The following is a 9,526-nucleotide window of genomic DNA, read 5'->3' as shown; positions in this document are numbered from 1 at the left end:
TTGCACCACCTGCTCCAGCTACAGCAGCCATTTCTGCAACAAACAGGCTAAGTTAGATAAACGTCAAGGCAAATCACAAGTTCGCCTCTTACCATGAGCGAAGTTATGATTTATTCTGTATAGGCGAAGTTAGAGGTGGGGCGAAGTTGGGAACAACTTCGCCTCAACTTGAACTTTGCTTAATAAATGTTAAATGAAAATGGCCAGGCGAAGTTAATGATAACTTCGCCTATCCACAACTTCGCCTCATATACTGTTGCATAATTAATTATCAGGCGAAGTTAAATCTCAGGCGAAGTTACGGATAACTTCGCCTAAACTGTAACTTCGCCGAATATGAAACGGCAACAGTTAGGTTTTTCGAACGAGGTGAATTGGGTCAATTTGGAGATCGCGGATCTCGTAAAACACGTTTTTAAGACGATCTAGACGATTAGTATCATTACTACCACGTGATAGTAAGTTTGAAAATCGGGTGGTTAGGTTTCGAAATACGGGGTCGTGAATCGGGTCGAAACGACCGATGATTAACGTCAAGGATAGTGATTCTACGACACCACAAGCCTACACACCTTTAATCGGATTAGAACGAAGGAAAAATAAACACAGATGATAATCGAAGGATAAGTTCGCCTAGGTTTCTGGAAGATATCTAGGAGTGCGGAATCCTCCTAGACTCGTTTAATGGTGTAGAAGACGAAGAACACAATTACACACAAACACATACACGAACAAACACACGAATGTGATAAACACATCTGCAGATCTTTTATATCATAACCAAACCATGTTACAAAACGAACAAAAACAAATGACGGCCGACCCGAGGTGAGCTCTACCTCGGGTCGTCCCACACGACTCTCCCTCTCTGTTTCTCTCTAGACAATTGAACTACACAAAATACTCTAACTTTTCTGGATACTCAAACCTAAACAAGACACATAAATATAGACAAAACAACTTCGCGGGCTTGGGCCAGTAGGCGAAGTTGTTATAACTTCGCCTATGGCGAAGTTGTTCTAACTTCGCCTATGGCAGAAGTTGTTACAACTTCGCCTATGGCGAAGTTGTTCTAACTTCGCATATGGCAGAAGTTGTTACAACTTCGCCTATGGCGAAGTTGTTATAACTTCGCCTATGGTGAAGTTGTTCTAACTTCGTACTTCGTTTCCGCTGATCAGAATTGCATAGCGACGGTCACAAAATGCACCAACAGACTCCCCTTTGACCGTTGCTCTCAATTCTAACAAACACAAAAGATCATCTGTTACAAAACATGCACCAACAGACTCCCTCTTAACTGATGATCTTCTGTTTGCTCTTCAACCAGCCGTGTCTGAAACTGTCTTGTAGCTTCACAAATCAACCAATCACCCAGCGTCTTCCATATCAGATCTCCCCTTCAGTGTAAGCTTCTCCGACTATATAGATTGAGGTCTTTGAAATGCATGCATCCCCGTGCCTAATTGATCATCTCAACCAATCACGTGAGTCCTTCTGACTTCACCAACACGTGAAGTTGGGCTCCCTCCACAACTTCACCAACACGTCGGTATACGATAAGGTTTAATCTTCAACTACTCAACATCAAGTGATCAATTTCATCACAAAACCACCTTGACAGAATCTAACACACATGACCATTAATTAATCCGAAGCATCTTCAATCACCAGGGATAACGATCAAGAACATAAACACTTTAATTCCCGATTAAATCCAACTTGTTCCAGAATTTTCACTTTAATAAATTAGCATCACGTTTCAGGATCCAATTCTCGAACGCCTTGAAAATAACATAAATAATATGCTCTGACCGCAATCCAGTAATGAAGAAAACCTTCAGTTCAATTTGACTTTCTTCAGTTGGTCAACCTCGAACAACAACTATTTCATTGCCCACAAACACCCAAATATGTGTCAATATCAAGTTTCAATCAATATCCCATTCACAACCTCAACTCCAAATCCAGAGTTGACACGTATTTGTTCACACGTAAGACCAAGAGATAACAAGTTTCACTCGTTGACGGAACAACGTCTTCGGTCTCACAATAATCGTGTACACCTGGCCATACAGACGAAAACTCCAAACAAATTTTTTTTTTTTTTAATTTTTTTTAACTTCGCCTAAAGTCAACTTCGCCTAAAAGTCAACTTCGCCCCTCCTTAACTTCGCCTGTCCATAACTTCGCATGGCCATAACTTCGCCTGGCTGCAAACTTCGCCTAAACCCTAAAATTTAAGCGACAACTTCGCCTGATGAACACGATGGTTTTGCAGGTTTGATTTCTGGGTTTTGCGAGGTATGCGAAGGTGTTATGGGTTGTTTATGATGGTGGGAGGTGAGTAGGACACAAAAACTCGGTAAACTCGTCCCACGAATAGTCAAACGGAACGATTTCTACACCCGCGTGATAATCCCGAATCACACAATCACGAGCAAAAGCTCTGATACCAATTGTAGGTTCCCAGCCGGATCTACACGGAATATCTCGTTCTACATAGGTGCGGAATCCCTACGTAAGACGTTACGAGCGTAGAAGACGATATACGTTAACCCGATCGAACACACGTTACAATAAACAAAGACTCGTTGTATTGCAACTGGAAACACGTGATATCAATCACCGATTACAGGACTCGTCAACTCGATACAATGATTAACTTCCTAACTTCAGCCGTAACCTAATGCATATATATCACGACAACTTCGCCTGGCATGTTCAGGCGAAGTTGTCACTAACTTCGCTTATCTAACAAGTTCGCCTATATCAGCGAACTTGTTGGCTAACTTCGCTTAATACAAATACAATTCATTACTAACTCGATTACAGACACTAGACACTGAACTACTGACATCATGTACCAACAGATTGATTACTCACCTTAATATTCAGGCGAGTTAAACGCTAAAATAAAGATATTAAACAAGTCCTGAGCCTTAAGTGAGTTGACTGATCCGTCATGAACAGACCTGGAACATTGAGATAGTAAACTATAATTAAAAGCGAGAACATAACCGCAAAAATCAAATCAAACGGATGTATAAAACTCAAGTTATGAGATTGTAACGATTTAAGGGAGCTGTTAAAGTTTAGAATTCGAATTTCGAGTCGGAAGTCGGGTTTTGACCAGTACACCCAAAATTTCAAAACAAACATAAAAGTATTCAAGCCCAAAAGCTAATTCCGATCAGAAGATAGAGAAATCAGATAGTCAAGTATTTTGACTATTATACCCTAAAACGGGTCGGAGAGAAATTGACCGACAAAACACCATCAATAAGTAAAATTGATTGGGGATTTTGTTAGTTAGACATACACAAATGTTTTTCATGAAGACAACTTACCCGGAAGATGAATGAAACGATGAGGAAACACGAGTTAAATGGTCTTGAAGCTTGAAAGTCAAACTGAAAGATGAAAGTTTTTGAAGAAAACACCATGAACGATTTTTTAGAGGTGGGGGCTGAGATTCCAGATTGTTTTAGGGTTTAGAAATAATGTGTTTTGTTTAAATATTAAGGGTTAAGGCTTGTTTATTAGGAATAATTCGTTTAGGAAACTGAATAATCAATATATGACCAAATCAAGTATAATAACCTAGAGATTTTGTTTGCACAACAAGAAATGAATGTGGACAAGTTTATAATATATGATTGCATGACTTGGGGCATAAGTTTCGGGATTTGGGTAAAAAATAGTCCATGTACTTTTATAAATGCGATTTTTAGTCATTTTAAACGATTTTAAAGGTTTTTAAGAGTTGTTTGACGAGTTTGAAAGTTAAGAAAATATAAATTAAGTTTAACCAAGTTAAATACTAGTAAATATAAAATTTAAATAATTCGAAAGATCCGAATTACATTCCGAGTCGGGTTTGACATAAACGAATTCAAATACGAAAAACCCGAGATGTTATAATCTAGGTGGAAAATCAATGTCAAGTGGGGCTTTATGAATTGGATTATGAATGGAGTTCCAAAAATAACTACTAAGTTCTGAAAATAGTTGGAGAAATGCCTGACCACTAGGGGTTTCTGATTCTGCAACTAACTATTAACCTAAATGTATTCGTTGGGAAGCCATTAACGATGACTCTATAAGAAACCAGTGATAGTCCTGAAACAAAACTTAGCGAGTTCTATTAACACCACTACTAGTTAAATCATGCAAGAACATAAACCAACACCAGAATGATTAGCATAAAATCAACATGATATCAAATTATGATGTGCACAACCAACATTTTAAATGTTAATTAAACACAAGTTGAATTGACGTTCACTCAGATGTGATCATTGGAGGGATTTAGCCTTGTATCATCATTGAATCTTCAAAACTAATGCTGGATTTTGAAACAATTGATCGAAATAGGAATGAGTTGTTGCAGGGGAAAGAGTCCAAAATGGATATGGGAAGTGTATTTTCAATCTAGAGTTTGTTCGAATTATAAGTGGTTTAAAAACAAACTTGCCATAAATTTTTCATAAGTCAGTGTAGGCTGCACCACGGACGGTTGCTTTACGGCCCCAAGGGCGTAACCTAACGCCACCACCGCATACACTTTATGTCGTCCATAATTCAGGTCTGATCAAAATTTGCATTTGGGCATAGCCCTATGCCCTCCTCGGTGTGGGCTACGTTGTAGGTCAAAATGACCGCGGTTCTTCCTTTTCAATACGTAAATCATAACGGCCTTCCACGTGCATCCTTTCTCTCGGGTTTTGCTTAAATTTCACTGTAATAGCTTCAAAATGCTCGTTTAAGTGTATGTTACCTGCACGTACAAAACTGAACAAAGTCACCACGCTCGATATAATAAAGCAACTAAAACACGCAATGTTAAACGTTATAAGCACATCCATTCACCCACTCATCACCATAATATTCCAAATAGATAGCTCGCTCTGGTGCCTAGTAGCAAGCCCCCATGTCCTGAATATGCTCTAAGATTTATCCGATATGCTGCTAAATGTCATTGTTGTTGAGTGAGTTCTATCTTTATATTACTTTCAATGGTTTAAAATATGAAACATATTGCATTACTGTCGTACTCTTTATGTAAAACAACATGTGGTATATCATGTGGACATACTACTATCGACTATGTCACGTTAACTTTCATATCTAACAATTGGACTCTTAAAAAACCGCATATACTTGGACTCTTCCCGTCAGAAGCACGCCCTCGTAAGTCCACTATAACGATTGGACTCTTCCTGAAGAAAGCTATCGTATGTTCATTGGATTCTCCCCAAAAGAAAAAAAGAAGCTAGTTTACATCCACTATAACAACTAGAAGAGATATAATAAGCATGGGCTATTTAAAAGTGCAACTTACTCTACTCTGGGTCTCAAATCAACTAACATAAGCTTGTGGGATGGTAATCAGAGAGGGGCAATGGTGACTTTGAAGGGGGTTTGGTGTTTAAAATCTATTAAATATATTCTTTATTATATTCAAAAGGGGGTTGCGGCGCAGCTTGTTGCCCGTTTGTCTGCCACTTTATTGTAATCGTTTTATAGTAAATTATATAAAACTTCGTTATGACACCGGAAAAATAAAAATTACTCCGTATATTGTTAACATGATTATTTAAATAAAACTAGACTTAACATCAGGCAGTTAACAAAAATATTAACGTGTACAAGTTTGTCAACAATGAGAATCATATTATTATATATAAATCTATTAATATATTATACTGTGTGTGAATGTAAACATTTTCAAATAATACACCATTTTAGTTAATATAAAAATAATTAAAGAATATATTGGCTTTGCACGTGATGTAGGGTTTTTATTCGAAGATATGCACATGATGTAGACGCGGTTTCAGATTTGCATTCGAGTTGTATGCCACATTTGTAAATCCAGAACGCGTAACCAATGCATGTTAATCATTTTATCTTATAACCTTTTATGTCATGTATTATGGTGAGTGTTTTATATTTTTTGTTTTTAATATTTATATACTTTTTGAATTTTAATTTTAATTATTTATTATAAGTAAGTTAATAATATACTTAAGTTTTCATTATGAAAGGTTTTCACAAATAATTAGATGTTGTAACACGTTTAAAAATTATCTGAGTTTGGTAAAACTTATGACCCGTTTAATTTTTTTACAATAAAATTGTTTCTTAATTATATATAATATCTTTTTTTTAAAAAAATCGGATATTAATTTTTAGTATATCCTATATTATAAGATTTTCATATCAAATATTTGGTAAGATTAATTTTTAATTTAATGAGATATATAACCCGCTTAAGGGTTATCTGGGTTTTGTGAGATCCATATCCATATATTCGGTCAAATGCATGAGAAATATTCATTTACAAAAAAAAACAATCTGATAACTTGAGAGGAGGTGGAGAACAACATAAAGCTTTTAAAGTTTTCATATATATATATATATATATATATATATATATATATTTATATATATAATTTATTTATATTCATTTTATATAAGAAATTAAACTATAATATTTCTATTTCTTGTTAGTTATTTTATAATTGTTTTTATATATGTAATTTCTGTATTTGTTTAGTGGTGTATTATTTGGTCTAACTAAATGATGTGACACCCCCCCCCCCCCCCCCAGGCCTTTGTTTCCAATTTAGAACTTCCACATGTTTGAAAATTTTATGAACTCCAACTTCCACAACTATACAATTTGTCTAGTCATCAATCAACTATAAAATCTTCTAAATATTTGTAAGCAAAATAAATAAATAAATAAAGTCTAAACTTCAAAAGTGTCAAAAGGGTAGTTAAGTCAATAACAAGTTTGACAATATAAACCAATTGGAGAATTTAATAAATTAGAATAGAAAAATTAGGTCACCCATAACTTGATTATAAATCAAGATTTGGTATATTATTAGTACAATGACACTTTTCTTCCTCTCCATCTACCTCTTTAGTAATATCTCATTTATTTTGTATATCTTTATAGATCATTAAATTGAAGTATAATAAAATCTCACAAACTATTGTTAACAAATATTAATTTCACTTCCTCCCTATTCCCTTCAAGTTGTAAACTTGTTTTGTTGATCAATTCTTGAAGACGATCGTACTTAGCTAGTTTCATGTCCAAAGTGGCTCAAATACACTGCCCAAGTTGACATCATCAGGGTAGAAGTTTAGGTTATCATAAGGTGTTTGTTGTGGCCGAGTTGGTGGTGCGACCACTTGTTGATCCATCTCCATAAAAACCATGGATAATAGACTAGATTGTTGGCATTGCATGTTGAGCACCTCGGCTTTGGCCTTGGCTAACTCTGCTTGGAGCTCACTCACTTGCTTTTGAAGTTGACAAATTGCTCCCGCACACCCGTAAACAGGATCTCTGAGTCTTGCATTAGCTTCATATACCATACTGCTAACCGCATCCGCTCTTTGAGACTCAGGAAGTTCCTGTAAATCAAACAATACATTACCATCAATACAATATGAAAGCAACTAGCTTGTTTCTCTTTATGTAACAATCAATAAAATATATAAATACGACTAATTCACCGTTGTAACTAACGTGTCTTCATCTTTTTGTTTTTATACAAACAAATGTCAACTTTGTCTAGAACGGCCCTACATTGGTACATTTTCTATTTAGCTTTTAGATGTTCAAATGGTAACTTTTCTATTCATATTTAATAAAGTTGCATTTAATCAGTTAGGTCAATTTTTTTTTTTTTAATTTAATACATTTTCAGCATTATATAATATGAACACCCTAAACCAAAAAAACAACGCTTCAAACTAATCGCATCCATACTTTGTTTTCCTACTCTAAAATTTATAATTAATAACCAGCTGGAATCCGTCGTTAATATTTAAAAAAAAATCGTTGTAAAGACGAAATTTAAACTTAGACGAATGAAAAATTCGTCACCAATACCACAAGAGACTAGATTTAGTTAAAACTCTTTTAATAAAAACTGACTAGGGCAAAACCAGAAAAGGGTCAAGAGAATCAATTTAAAAATGAGTTTGCCCCTAGCTACTCCCCTAGCTAACTATACTCGTAAGACGAAATAATCTTGTAATAAAACTCTAAATAAAAGGTTCTAGTTCTGTCACTTGCCAGTGTTGATACATAGTAATTTTTGCATTACCTGTAACAACTTGATGATGTTGCTAGCTCCGAACACATGGTGAGCGATAGTGAACTTAAGCGGTTCGGTTGGTGGAAAATAAGGCGCCAACACACATTTCTCAACACACCTCCGCCTGAGTATCTTGCAGGCGGCGCAGGGACTGAGAACCACCGGTGGAGGTGGCGGTGATGACGGGTTGGACGGTGGAGGAGTCAGAACACTAGTGGGACTAAGCTGAGATGAGGAGTTAGTATTGGTACAAATTTTGGATGATTGAGATAAAGAGTAACTTGAAGGTGTGGTGGTCGGAATGGCCATTGGTGTGGTGGCGCCGTCACCGGAATATTCCATTTGTAGGGAGGATTTGAAAATAAAAATGTTAGTTAAAACTTAAAAGGTTAAAATGTTACAAGAGAATAGTTTGATTATGCATAGAAGGTGGATGAGTGTGTATATATATATAGGAGAGAAGAGAGAGAATACAAAATGAAATAGGATTATGTCATCATAGTATTATAATGACATCAGCATGTTCATTAGATTTTATCTGGCAAGCATGTGTGTCTGTGTTCAATCTTCTTAGAAGTTAGAACACCAACGAGGCAGTGTACTTTAGTATTTTAGTGATGATGATTTTATTTATATTATATTAATTTAATTTATTAGCATGTATTTAGAAATAAATAATAAAAAGTATTTATTTTATTTTGTTAATTGGAATTTTGTGATCGATCTAGAAAAAGTACATGATATAGACTTTGCATTGCAAATTAAAGTCCCTTTTAAGTTACTTTACAGTCATGCCCATCGTGCATTAAAAATATTGATATGGGGATTAAATGAAAGACCAACTAGAATTTGACAATTCAAATTACTATTTTGATTGATAATAGTTTATACTGGTAATTCAAACGTTGACATTTTCAACATTTTGATTGTTGCTATAACTATATATATATATATATATATATATATATATACATATTATTTAAGCAGTTATATTATTATGTAAACATTTATTGAACTATATTGGTAAGACAGTCAAAATAAGTCAAATTTGTAACTTGTAAGAGGAATAAATAACCGGTAGCTAACTTTGAAAGTATTATACTTCCATTTAGGAGGGTAATATATACTTTTCAACTTTGGGTTGGAGAAATAAGGGTCTCTCGAGAACATTCTACACGTATATGTGTGTGTGTGATACAAGTGACAAACCGAAGTAAACCATACGTGAAGGACTAAAGAATTAAGAAGCTAGAAGCATTAATGTCAAACAAGAAAACATAAGTAATATCCTACAATACTTGTTTCATTACAAAAACGTGAATATTGATAGCCAGCTTTGGACATAGACTACTAATCCATGTAATTGATAAGATGGTGTCAAAACTCAAAAGCTAAAAGATGTT

At 35.0% G+C, this 9,526-nt stretch overlaps 1 protein-coding gene across 1 annotated transcript; it reads right to left on the bottom strand.

Moving 5' to 3' along the window:
- Nucleotides 1-6,860: 6,860 nt before the first annotated feature.
- On the bottom strand, nt 6,861-8,578 carry LOC143574893 (LOB domain-containing protein 1-like). The gene is made up of 2 exons (XM_077059400.1): nt 8,133-8,578; nt 6,861-7,434 (listed from the first exon to the last, which is right to left on the bottom strand). The coding sequence occupies exons 1-2, from the start codon at nt 8,463-8,465 to the stop codon at nt 7,105-7,107; spliced, it is 663 nt and encodes a 220-aa protein (XP_076915515.1). The 5' UTR covers nt 8,466-8,578; the 3' UTR covers nt 6,861-7,104.
- Between the last annotated feature and the right edge of the window lie 948 nt (nt 8,579-9,526).

Source organism: Bidens hawaiensis, unplaced genomic scaffold (genome assembly GCF_021521415.1).
Source record: "Bidens hawaiensis isolate Kalapana, Puna unplaced genomic scaffold, B.hawaiensis_p1.1 tig00027138_1, whole genome shotgun sequence".
NCBI classification, from domain to species: Eukaryota; Viridiplantae; Streptophyta; class Magnoliopsida; order Asterales; family Asteraceae; genus Bidens; species Bidens hawaiensis.
This window is presented reverse-complemented; position numbering and strand designations above follow the sequence as displayed.

What these genes read in the sequence shown, in the direction of transcription:
- LOC143574893 (XM_077059400.1), bottom strand. Translation starts at nt 8,465, where the DNA reads ATGGAATATTCCGGTGACGGCGCCACCACACCAATGGCCATTCCGACC. An exon ending in ACATCATCAAGTTGTTACAG is followed by an intron (nt 7,435 to 8,132) that starts GTAATGCAAAAA and finishes TTTGATTTACAG; the next exon opens with GAACTTCCTGAGTCTCAAAG.